Source organism: Sus scrofa, chromosome 13, assembly GCF_054392235.1.
Source record: "Sus scrofa isolate SSC_HxYL_T2T_F1_AM1 chromosome 13, Sscrofa_HxYL_maternal_Yorkshire_Landrace_v2.0, whole genome shotgun sequence".
Taxonomy (NCBI): domain Eukaryota; kingdom Metazoa; phylum Chordata; class Mammalia; order Artiodactyla; family Suidae; genus Sus; species Sus scrofa.
The window spans coordinates 85,162,105-85,174,521 of record NC_139395.1 but is presented as its reverse complement, the minus strand read 5'-3'; the positions used below and the strand labels follow the sequence as shown (position 1 = coordinate 85,174,521).

Below are 12,417 nucleotides of genomic sequence, written 5' to 3'. Positions count from 1 at the left end.
CCACAGCCTGTTGCTAGATAGGTGCAGATTCAGTCGAGCTGCACAGAGTCAGATGGCGTTACCTGGGGGTACTGCTGAGACCACTGTCAGTGCACACAGGATGGGGAGCGCTGGGCAGACAGTGTCAGCACACACACCACGCAATTCCTCAAGAATGCACAGCAGCTAAGCAATGAATCCTGAGCAGACAAGCCCGTGAGAGGACTCAACCCAGCTGCACAGATACTCCAGAGGGCCTGGGGTGTTTTAAGTGCACACGTGACACAGGCAGGAGTGGCCGAGAGCCCTGCACACATGACAAACGCAGTCTGGGCACAGCAGACACTATGGGTGAGTGCACCAGGCAGTGGCACAAAAACATTCTGCCAGGTTCTGAATTTTGGGCTGACAGGCCCTGGCAGGAGTACCTGGCTGTGCCCACCCCACCCTGCAGCTTAGCGCTAGTTCTGGTCCTGGGAGAGGCCTGTCAGGGGCAGCCCAGGTCCCGCATGGCAGTACAGGCACCCAGATTCCTGCAGCCACAAGGCCCTGATTTCCACACCTGGATTCCTGCAGTCTCATCCACACCACAGCCTTACAGCAGATATAGGGCAAAAACAAGAGAGAAAGAGGCAGTCCTGGGCTGCTGCCAAATGCAACTGTAGATGCCTACAGAGACGGCACAAGGACTCACCATAAAAGCACAGGCCTCATTTCCTTCAGTGGTCACCTCCTTCAGGGAAAGGCACACACTCAAGGGCAATGGAATGTGATCTACTCCAAAGCCTGGGGAGCAGTCGCCAGCCCCTACAGGGAGGTGACAGTCACAAGGCAAAGAGAAGGCCCCACCACACACCAGGGGCCACACCCTCATCATCACACCAGTCACACCGTCTGGATAAGGGGATAACGGCCAGCACACTCGGAGGAATGAAACGGCTGGCATCCACACCAAAACAAGCTTTAGCACAAAACTACTGAACACTCACAATCTACACAGAGATGCTCCCACATAACAATACTCTGCCAAGACAACAGTAGGTAACAGTTTCTCCTAAATTCATAGAGATGAACAAAGTACAACAAAAAGCAAAGGAACTACAGCCAGTTAAAGAACAAAAGAAATCCTCTGAAAGAACAAATAATGAAACAGACCTCACCAGTCTACTAGACCCCAAGTTCAAAAAGGAGGTAATAAAAATGCTAAAGAATTAAGAAAGATTATTGATAGAAATGCAGGTTTCTGTACCAAGGAACAAGAAACTATAAAGATGAACCTATCAAAATTACACAATTGCCGAGATAGAAAGCAATTTAGAAGCAATGAATAGGAGAATGACACAGAAGAATGAATAGATGATTTGAAAGACAGAATGATAGAAATCACCCAATCAGAAGAACAAACAGAAAAATAAATGGAAAGCAAAAATAAAGCAATATATGAGATCTAAAGGATAATACAAAGCATGCCAACCTTTGCACAGGTTGGCACATGGGTTCCAAGAAGAAGAAAGAGAAAAGAGGATCAAAAATGTACTGGAAGAAGTTATGGCTAAAAACCATAGGATACTGTACCCAGCAAGATCATATTTAGAATTAAAGGAGAGAGTAAAAGATGCAAAAACTAAAGTAATTCAGTTACACTAAAAGAAACTACTGTAAAGGGAAAATCACAACAAGAAAGGAAAATATATAAAAGGACTGAAGGTCACTGAAATATGTCAGTACACAAGTTAAAAAATAATCAAAAAGCTTTGTGAAATGAGTATAACTACAACTAATAGCAAAAGAATAAGCAAGAAGATAGAAAGCAGAACATTAGAACCAGAAAATGTGGAGGGGAGTGTTTGAACTTGTATGACTATCAGCTTAAACCAAATAGATATAGATATGGAGCAATATACTTGAAACTCCATAGTAACCAAGAATCAAACATACAATAAATTCACAAAAAACAAGAAGGAATTCGAGCATACTACCAAAGGAGATCATCAAACTACAAAAGGAAAGACAAAAAGAAATAAAAGACAGCTGGAAAACAAGACCTAAAATGGCAATAAATACATACCTGTCAGTAATTACTTTAAATGTCAATCGACTAATAAATGCTCAGATCAAAAGACATGCTGCTACAAGAGATGCACTTTAGGAAGAAAGACACACAGACTGAAAGTGAGAAATGGAAAAACATTTCATGAAATGGAAACAACAAGAAAGCAGGGATAGCAATACTCATAAAAAACAAAGTAGACTTTAAACAAAGACCATAAAGACAAAGAAGGGAGTTCCTGCTGTGGTGCAAAGGGATCAGCAGCATCTCTGGAGTGCTGGGATGCAGATTCAATCCCTGGCCCCCAGCAGAGTGGGCTAAGGATCCACCATTGCTGCAGCTGTGGCATAGGTCGCAACCGCAGATCAGATCTGATCCCTGGCCTGGGAACCTTGTCACAGGGCAGCCAAAGAAGAACAAAAGAAAAGAAAAACAAGGATAGTACATAACAATGAAGGCATCAACAGAAAAAGTGCATATTACACTTGTTAACACATATACCCCCAATACAGGAGCATTTAAATATATAAATCAAGAGTTCCCACTGTGGCTCAGAGGAAACGAACCTGACTATCCATGAGTATCCATGAGAATGTGAATTCGATTCCTGGCCTCACTCACTGGGTTAGGAATCCAGCACTGCCGCAAGTTGTGGCACAGGTTGCAGACATGGCTCAGATCTGGCATTACTGTGGCTGTGGTATAGGCTGGCAGCTGCAGCTCCAATTCAACCCCTAGCCTGGGAACTTCCATATACCACAGGTGTGGCCCTTAAAAAAAAAAAAGAAAAGAAAAGAAAATTCATGTACCCTAGTTTGAGACTTGCTTTTCTTGCAGAAAAGGAAAAATTGACAGGAGTATAATAATAGTAAAAAACTGTAACACCCGCCTACATCAATGGACAGATCATCCAGACAGAAAAATTGGTAAGGCAACAGAGGTACAAAATGACACAACAGACCAGTTGGGCTTAGATATATATAGAACACTATATTAAACAACAACAACAATGAACACACTTTCTTTTCAAGTAATCAAGGAACATTCTCAAGGATAGACCACATACTAAATCACAAAAACAAAAAGCAAAAAGCCTCTACAAATTTAAGAGGATAGATATTTTCAAGCATTTTTTCTGACCACGACAGTATGAAACTAGAAATCAACCACAGAAAGAAAAATGGGAAAAGAACAAATACATGAGGTCTAAGCAATATGCTACTAAGTAAGAGTCGATGAAATCCAAGAGGAAATCAGAATTATTTCAAGACGAATGAAAATGAAAACATAGTCTTACAAAATCTATGGGATGCAGCAAAACAGTTCTAAAAGGAAAGTTGACAGTAATATAGGCCTTCCACAAAAACTAAAAAAATCTCAAATAAACAAGATAACCTGCCACCTAAAAGATTTAGAAAAAGAACTAACAAGACCCAAACTCAGCAAAAGGAAGGCAATAATAAAGATCAGGGAGGGGGTTCCCATTGTGGCTCAGTGGTATCGAAGCCAACTAGTATCCATGAGGATGCGGGTTTGGTCTCTGGCCTCGCTCAGTGGGTTAAAGATCTGGCGTTGCCATGAACTGTGGTGTAGGTCACAGACGCAGCTTGGATCTGGTGTTGCTGTACCTGTGGTATAGGCCAGCAGGTGCAGCTCCAATGTGACCCCTAGCTTGGGACTCTCCATATGCTATGGGTGCAGTCCTAAAAAAAGAAAAAAAGGGAAAAAAAAATCAAAGAGCAAATAAATAAAAGAGAGATCAAAAAAAAATAAATAAATAAAAAATAGCAATAAGACCAAGAGCTATTTCTTTTTTTTTTGAATGATGAACAAAACTGACAAATCTCTAGCCAGGCTTACCAAAAAGAAAAGAGAGAGGACCCAAACAAAATAAGAAATGAAAGAGGACAAATAACTGATACCACAGAAATACAAAAACAAAAACAAAAACCCACAAAAAAAATACTACAAATACTTGTAGGCAAACAAATTGGACAACGTGGAAGAAACGGACAAGTTTCTAGTAACATACAGTCTGCCAAAACTGAGTCAAGAAGAAACAGATAATTTGAACAGACTGTCCATTAGAAGTAAAACTGAATCTACGATTTAAAAAATTCCCTGCAAACGGAAGTCCAGGACCAGCTGGCTTCACTGGGGAATTCTGCCAAACACAGAAAACAGAACTTTTTTACCTGTTTATCTCAAACTATTCCCCCAAAAAATGAAGAGACAGGAACACTCTTAAAGTCATTCTATGGGAGTTCTCTTATAGCACAGTGGGTTAAGGATCCAGCGTTGTCACTGTGTATCAGCTTAGGCCACTGCTGTGGTACAGATTTGATCCCTAGGCCAGGAACTTCCACATGCCATGGGCATGGCCAAAAAAAAAACCACACACAAAAAAATAAAAAAATCCAAAGTCATTCTATGAAGCCACAATCACCCTGATATGAAAACCAAAGACACTACAAGAAAACATAATTCAGCCCCAAATCTTTGATGAATATAGATGGAAAAATCCTCAACAAAATATTAGCAAATCGAATCCAACAATACATACAACGGACCATACTCCATAATCGAATTAGAGTCACTCCAGGGTTTCAAATACACAAACCAATGTGATACACCACATTAACAAAAGAGGAGACAAAAATCATATAATCATCTCAACTGATGCAGAAAAAGCATTTGACATGGAGTTCCCGTCATGGCTCAGTGGTTAACGAATCTGACTAGGAACCATGAGGTTGCGGGTTCGATCCCTGGCCTTGCTCAGTGGGTTGGGGATCTGGTGTTGCCGTGAGCTGTGGTGTAGGTTGCAGACGTGGCTCGGATCCTGCGTTGCTGTGGCCCTGGTGTAGGCTGGTGGCTACAGCTCCAATTCGACCCCAAACCTGGGAACCTCCATATGCTGTGGGTGCGGTCCTAGAAAAGGCAAAAAGACAAAAAGACCAAAAAAAAAAAGCATTTGACAAAATTCAATATCCATTCATGCTAAAAACTCTCATCAAAGTAGATACAAAGGGAACATAACATGACAAAAGGCAACTACATCAAACCCGCAGCCAACATAATACTCAACAGTGGAAAACTGAAAGCCCTCCTGATAAATTCAGAAATAAGACAGGAATGCCCACCCTTGCTGCTTCTATTTAACACAGTATTGGAAGCCCTAGCTACAGCAATCGGACAAAAAAAAAAAGAAAAAGGCATCCAAATTAGAAAAGAAAAAGTAAAACTGACAGTATTTGCAGATTACATGATAGTCTATATAGAGAACGAGTCTATATAGAGAACGCTAAAGAATCCACACAATCCATTGACAGGAGTAGATAATGAAGATGTGGTACATACACACAATGGAATATTACTGAGCCATTAAAACGAAAGAAATAACAGCATTTGCAGCAACATGGATGGACCTAGAAATTATCATGCTAAGTGAAATTAGTCGGACAGTGAGACACCAACATCATATGCTGTCACTTACATGTGGAATCTAAAAAGAGGACACAATGAACTTCTTTGCAGAACAGATACTGACTCACAGACTTTTAAAAAAACTTATGGTTTCCAAAGGAGACAGGCTGGAGGTGGGGGGATAGGCTGGGGGTTTGGGATGGAAATGCTATAAAATTGGGTTGTAATGATTGTGGTATAAATGTAATAAAATTCATTTGAGTAATTAAAAAAAGAATTCACACAAAAACTGTTAGAATTAATGATTTCAGCAAGGTGGCATAATACAAGATTAATATAGAGATATCTGTTGCACTTCTTTACATTAACAAATATCAGAAAGAGAAAGTTAAAAATTCCATTTAAATTCACATCAAGGAGATCCTTGGTGGCCTAGTGGTTAAGAGATCTGGTGTGCTCACTGCTGTGGCTCAGGTAGTTGCTGTAACATGAGTTCAGACCCTGCCCCAGGAACTTCCATATGACACAGGCACAGCCAAAAAAAAAATATAATTGATAAAAATAAACAAACAGAATTGCATTAAAAAAATACCTAAGGAAGTTTCCACTGTGGTGCAGTGGTTAAGGATCTGGTATTGCCAGGGAACTTCTGTATGCTGCATATACAGGGAAAAAAAAAAACCCACCTAGGAATAAACCTAACTAAAGAAATAAAAGACTTATATGCTGAAAACCATAAAACACTGATAAAACTGAAGATGGTTCAAAGAAATGGAAAGCTATCCCAAGCTCTTGGATTGGAAGACTATTATTGTTATTATTACTATTACTATTATTATTTGGCCACCCTGCAGCACGTGGAGCTCCTAGGCCAGGGATCAGATCCAAGCCATGGCTACGAACTAAGCCACAGCTGCAGCAACACCAGGCTGGGGATCAAACCTGTGTTCCAGTGTTCCCAAGACGTTGCCAATCCTATTGTGCCATAGTGGGAGCTCCCGGAAGAATATTATTAGCATGGCCATGCTACCCAAAGCAATCTACAGGAGTAATGCTATCCTTATCAAAATACCAGACATTTTTCACAGAATTTGAACAAATAATCCTAAAATGTGTGTGGAACCATAAAAGACCCCAAGTTGACAAAGCAATCCTAAATGAAAAAAGCTGGAGGCATAATCCTTCTGAGACTTTAGACAATACTACAAAGCTAGAATAATCAAAACAACATGGTATAGGCACAAAAAACAAACATATGGATCAAGAGAACAGAATAGAGCTCCCGAAAATTAACCCATGCACCTACCATCAACTAATCTAGGACAAGGGAAGCAATATACAGTGGAAAAAAGACAGTGCCTTGAACAAGTGGTGCTGGGAAAACTGGAGAGCTACATTCAAAACAATTTGATTAAAATATTCCCTCACACCATATGCAAGATTAAACTCAAAATGACTAAAAGACCTAAATGTAAGACCAGAAACCATAAAATTCCTAGAAAAGAACACAGGCAGAAGATTGACATAAATCATAGCAACATTTTCTTGAATCTGTTTCCTAAGGCAAAGGAAATAAACAAATGGAACAGAATTAAACTTAAAGGTCTTTGCATATAGCAAAGGAAACCATTAACAAAATGAAAAGACAATCTACTGAATGGGAGAAAATATTTGCAAATGATGAAGCTGACAAAGAGTTAATCTCCAAAATATACAAACAGCTCAACAAACAACTCAACATCAGAAAAACAAACAAACAAACAAAAAAAAACAAACACAGAAATTCCCTTTTAGCACAGCAGGTTAAGGATCCAGCATTTCTGCAGCTGTGATAACAGGCTGCAATTTCAGTGTGGGTTTGATCCCTGGCCCAGGAACTTCCACATGCCACAGGTGCAGCCAAAGGAAAAAAAAAGGGCAGAAGATCTGAACAGACATTTTTTCAAAGAAGACATAATATGGTTATCAGGCACACAAAAAGATACTCGACATCATTAATTATTAGAGAAATGTGAATCAAAACCACAATGAGGCATCACCTCACATCTGTCAGAATGGCCATCATCAAAAAGTCTACAAATAACAAACGTTGGAGAGGATGTGAAGAAAAGGGAATCCTATGTACACTGCTCGCAGGAATGTAAATTGGTGCATCCACTATGGAGAACAGTACAGAGGTTTCTTAATAAAGTAAAAATAGAACTACCAAATGATCCAGCAATTCCACTCCTGGGTATATCTAGGGAAAACAAAAACTCTATTTCAAGGAGATACACGCATCCCAATGTTCAATGCAACACTATTCACAATATCTAAGACATGGAAGCAACCTAAATGTCCACTGACAGAGGAATGGATAAAAATGCAGCTTGCGCTCTTGGGGACACGCGCACGCACACACACAATGGAATACTACCCAACCATCCAAAAGAATGAAATAATGCAACTTGCAGCAACATGGATGGACTTAGAGAATATTATGTTAAATGACATAAGGCAGAGAAAGACAAATACTTTGTTATCACTTACATGTGACATCTAAAAAAAAATACAATGAATGTATACACAAAACAGAAAGAGACTCACAGACAAACAAACTTGTTACAAAGGGGAGTGAGAAGGGGAAGCCAAATTAGGGTATGAGATTAATAGATACAAACTACTACATGTAAAATAGATAAGCAACAAGGATTTACCATTATATTGGGGTTTTTTTGTTTGTTTTTATCTTTTTAGTACCACACCCACAGCATACAGAGGTTCCCAGATGAGAGGTCTAATCAGAGCTGAAGTTGCCGGCCTAGGCCACAGCCACTGCAACACAGGATCCGAGCTCCACAGCTCACACCAACACCAGATTCTTAACCCACTGAGCAAGGTGAGGGGTTGAACCTGCATCTTCATGGATGCTAGTCACAATCATTTCCACTGAGCATGACGGGAACACCTACATCCATTATCTTACAATAACCTATAATGGAGTATAATCTGCAAAAATACTGAACCACTCTGCTGTACATTTGAAACATAACATTGTAAATCAACTATACTTCAATTAAAATAAATAAAGAACAACCAAGATACTCGGCAGTGAAATAGTGAAATATTTCCCTCCCAGTATCAAGAGCCAGACAAGGAGGTCTGTTTTTTTTTTTTTTTTTTTTTTTTTTGGCTATGCCTGTGGCATATGGAAGTTCCTGGGCCGGGGACTGAATCCGTACCACATCAGTGACAACATTGGAACCTCAACCTGCTGAGCCCACCAGAGATTTCCAGGGATGCCTGCTTTTGCCACTGCTTCTCTATTCTGCACTGGAAGTTCTAGCCAGAGCAACTGGGCAAGAACAAGAAACAAAAGACATCCAAGCTAGAAAAGTAAAACTACCTCTATTCACAGATGCCAAGATCGTGTATATAGAAAATCCCAAAGAATGCATATGAAACTGCTAAATGAATTCAGCAAAGCTGCAAGATATAAAGTTAACACAATCAGCTGTTTTGCTGAACAAAACAATGAACAATCTAAAAAGGAAATTACAATAGCATTAAAAAAAATAAAATACCTAGAAAAAAGTTTAAGCAAAGAGCTGAAAGACATGGACACTGAAAACTACAAAACCCAACTAAAGAAATTTAAAAAAACAAAAAAACTGCCCTACTTATGGACTGGAAAACTTAATATGTACTATGTAGCAACACTACCCAAATCAATGTACAGATTCAAGGCAATCTCAGTCAAAATGGCTTTTTTTTTTTTGCAGAAATGGAAAAGTTGACTATCAAATTAACCTAAAATTGCACAGCGCCCCACGAGTCAAAAGAGCATTACAGGATTGTATTCTTTTGATTTCAAAACTTACTACAGATTTAGGAGTTCCTGTTGTGGCTCAGTGGTCAACAAACCCAATTAGTATCCATGAGGACGCAGGTTCGATCCCTGGCCTTGCTGAGTGGGTTAAAGATCTGGCGTTGCTGTGGGCTGTGGAGCTTACACCACAAAAGCATGGCACTGGTGTAAGGCCTGACATGTAGAAGAATGGAACAGAACAGAGTCCAGTGTCTATGGTCAACTGATTTTTGCTAAGTGTGCCAAGACCGTTCATTCCCACTGGGAAACTAATCTTTTCAACAAACAGTGAACAATAATACAACAAACATACAACAAATAACTGAAAGACCATTCTTTTCAATGAATGTGGTGGGACAAGTGGATACTGAACATCTACCTCACATCATATATAAACATTAACTCTACATGGATGAAAGACCTAAATGCAGGTCTTACACAAAAGTACAGGGGGAAATCATGATCTTGGATTTGGCAGTCAATTCTTAACATGACACCAAAAGTACAAGGAACAAGAGAAAAACAGAAAACTGGACTTTGTGAAAATTAAAATTTTGTGCATCAAAGGACTTAATGAAAAACTGAAAAGACAACCTATAGAATGGGAGAAAATATTTGTAAAGCATGTATCTGACAGGCATCTAGTATCCAAAATTATAAAGAACTTTCACTACTCAACAACAAAAAGACAAAGAACACAATTTAAAAATGGACAGAGGACTCAGACATTTCTCCAAAGAAGACAAGTGAATGGCCAATAAGCACAGAAGATGGTAACCACTCTTACCACTGGGGGAATGCAGACCAAACCCACAATGAGATACCACTTCACATTTGTTAGGATGACTATAAGCCAAAAAATGGAAAAATAACAAGTACTGGTGAGGATTTGGAGAAACTGGAATCCTTGTATGTTGCTGGTGGGAAAGTAAGATGGTGCAGCTGCTAAGTAAACCAGTTTGGCAGTTCCTCCAAAAGTTAAACATAGAATTACCATATGACCCAGCAACCCCACTCCTAGGTATATACACCCAAAAGAACTGAAAACAAGCAGCCATATAAATACTTGTCCACATATTTATAGCAGTGCTCTTCGCAACAGCCGGAAAGTGGAGAACAAGGAAAATGACCATCAACTGATGAATGGATAAGCAAAATGTGATCTATTCAGACAATGGAATACTCTTCACCATAAAAAGGAATGAAGCACTGCTGAGTGTTATAAATGTGAATGAACCTTGAAATGGTCACATAAGTTGTCCCTCAGTTATCTGCTGGAGACTGATTTAGGGACTCCCTCGGGACCAAAATCCACAGATGCTGAAGTCCCTCACAGAAAATCTGATGGTATAGTCAGCCCTCCATATCCAAGGGTCTGCATCCTCAGATTCACCCAACTGCAGACAGAAATTAGATGGGCAGGTGGTTGACTCTGTGAATACAGAAACTGAAGATAAGGAGGTCCGATTATACTGTGACTTCTTTTATATGGAATATCCAGAATATGTCAATCCATAGTGAGGGAACAAAGACAGTTGGGTGTCAGATACTTGAGGAGATGGGAGGAGGAGGAAGAATGGGGAGTAACTGTGTGATGCATATGGGTCTCCTTCTAAGGCAGTGAGGATGTTTTGCAAATAGATGGAGGTGGTGGCTGTACAACCTGGCAAATGCACCAAGTGTCACTCAACTGTTTACGTCTTTAAAAAAGTATTTCTTGCTTACTAAAACTGCACAAGCAAAACAAACATATGAACACAGGAACGCAGGAACAAAGTCTGGGAGGACAATGCTGAAATACTGTTTTTCTCTGGGTGATAGCATTACAGCAGAATTACTGGCCGGCTATCTCAGACTTTTTCAAGCCCCAAGTGAAAGGAAGAAAAGATGCCAGTCATCTGGCCTTTAAAGACACAAAAAGCCTGTCTCTTCCCCTAAATAGAATCTGAGGTTTAGACACAATGTATGTACCAACAGGAATCTTCCAGGGACCAAACTGTATTTCCACCTATTTCTGTTTTACTGAGAGAGGAACCTGAGGGCTTTTCAAGCATTTTACGAACCCAGTCTGCACACAAATTCCTAACCATGATTCCTGCACAGAACCCTCCTCACTGCACAGCCATCACCCAGCTCGGAGGGTAGGAACGCTTGCTCAAGGATTTCAGCAGCTAATCTGGAAAACATTTCCTTGGAACTTTTTTTTTTAATGGCCACACCAAGGGCATATGGAGGTTCCCAGGCCAGGAACTTCTGAGCCATACCTGCAACCTATACTGCAGCTGTGGCAGCGCCAAATCCTTTAACCCACTGTGCTGGGCTGTGGATCACACCCACACCTCCGCAGAGAGCTGAGCAGCTGCAGTCAAATTCTTAATCCACTGCACCATGCCAGCAACTCCTCTTGGGAACTTTTAAACAGTATTTTTTGACTACCATAAACAATCTAGGGTACCTGACCAAAAATTAGCTTCTTTAATACACCGGGACACCAAGTAACAAATAGGAGACAGAGCAGGACTTCGATGCTCATGCTGGTCCCAATCTGACTCCTTTGCTACCAACTGAATGACCTGAAGAAAGTGACCCAGCAGCTCTGAGCTTCAGTACCTATTTTTATTTTTCTATGAGAGAAGTGAGCAAGGAAATACAAAAAGAGCTGGACCAGTACCTGGCACATGACTGCCATGATCATTGGCTTAACAGACCTAATGAAAATAGTGCCCCTGGGGTGTCACTCACATGGACCAACTCTTCATCATCTCTTGCAGAGTAAATAGCAAACCTCCTCTCCAACGTCGTCTGCAGGCCATCCTGCTCATTGGTTGAAAGGTCTGCATTAACTGTAAATGTTCCAATGAACCTGGAGAGAAACCAGGCACCACTATGTCAGAGATCAGGGCACAGAGGAACTGTTCTCTTGCAGCCAAAATTCAGAGGGGGGAGTCTCGGGAGGGGCCTGGGCTCCTCTTCCCAGCCTATCTGGCTAACTCCTACTTATCACCGAAGACCCTACTCAGACCACAACCCCTGGGGGCATTCCCAGTCCCCCATGGAGGGTCTGTGGCACTGACCTGCACCCAGCCTCTGAGACACAAATCCTACACTATTTTCT

At 40.6% G+C, this 12,417-nt stretch overlaps 1 protein-coding gene across 8 annotated transcripts in view; it reads right to left on the bottom strand.

The window, feature by feature from the left end:
- Positions 1-12,417, bottom strand: part of XPC (XPC complex subunit, DNA damage recognition and repair factor) — a 48,322-nt gene that overhangs the window by 12,608 nt on the left and 23,297 nt on the right. For 3 of the 8 annotated variants that reach the window (XM_021069378.2, XM_013982006.3, XM_003132393.6), the window contains one exon: positions 12,045-12,165. In XM_021069378.2, coding sequence (XP_020925037.1) covers positions 12,045-12,165 — 121 coding nt within the window. Of the gene's footprint in view, positions 1-62; positions 225-673; positions 1,029-12,044; positions 12,166-12,417 lie in introns of those variants that run through there. The other 5 variants (XM_084989541.1, XM_084989542.1, XM_084989546.1 and 2 more) reach the window with 5 other exon arrangements.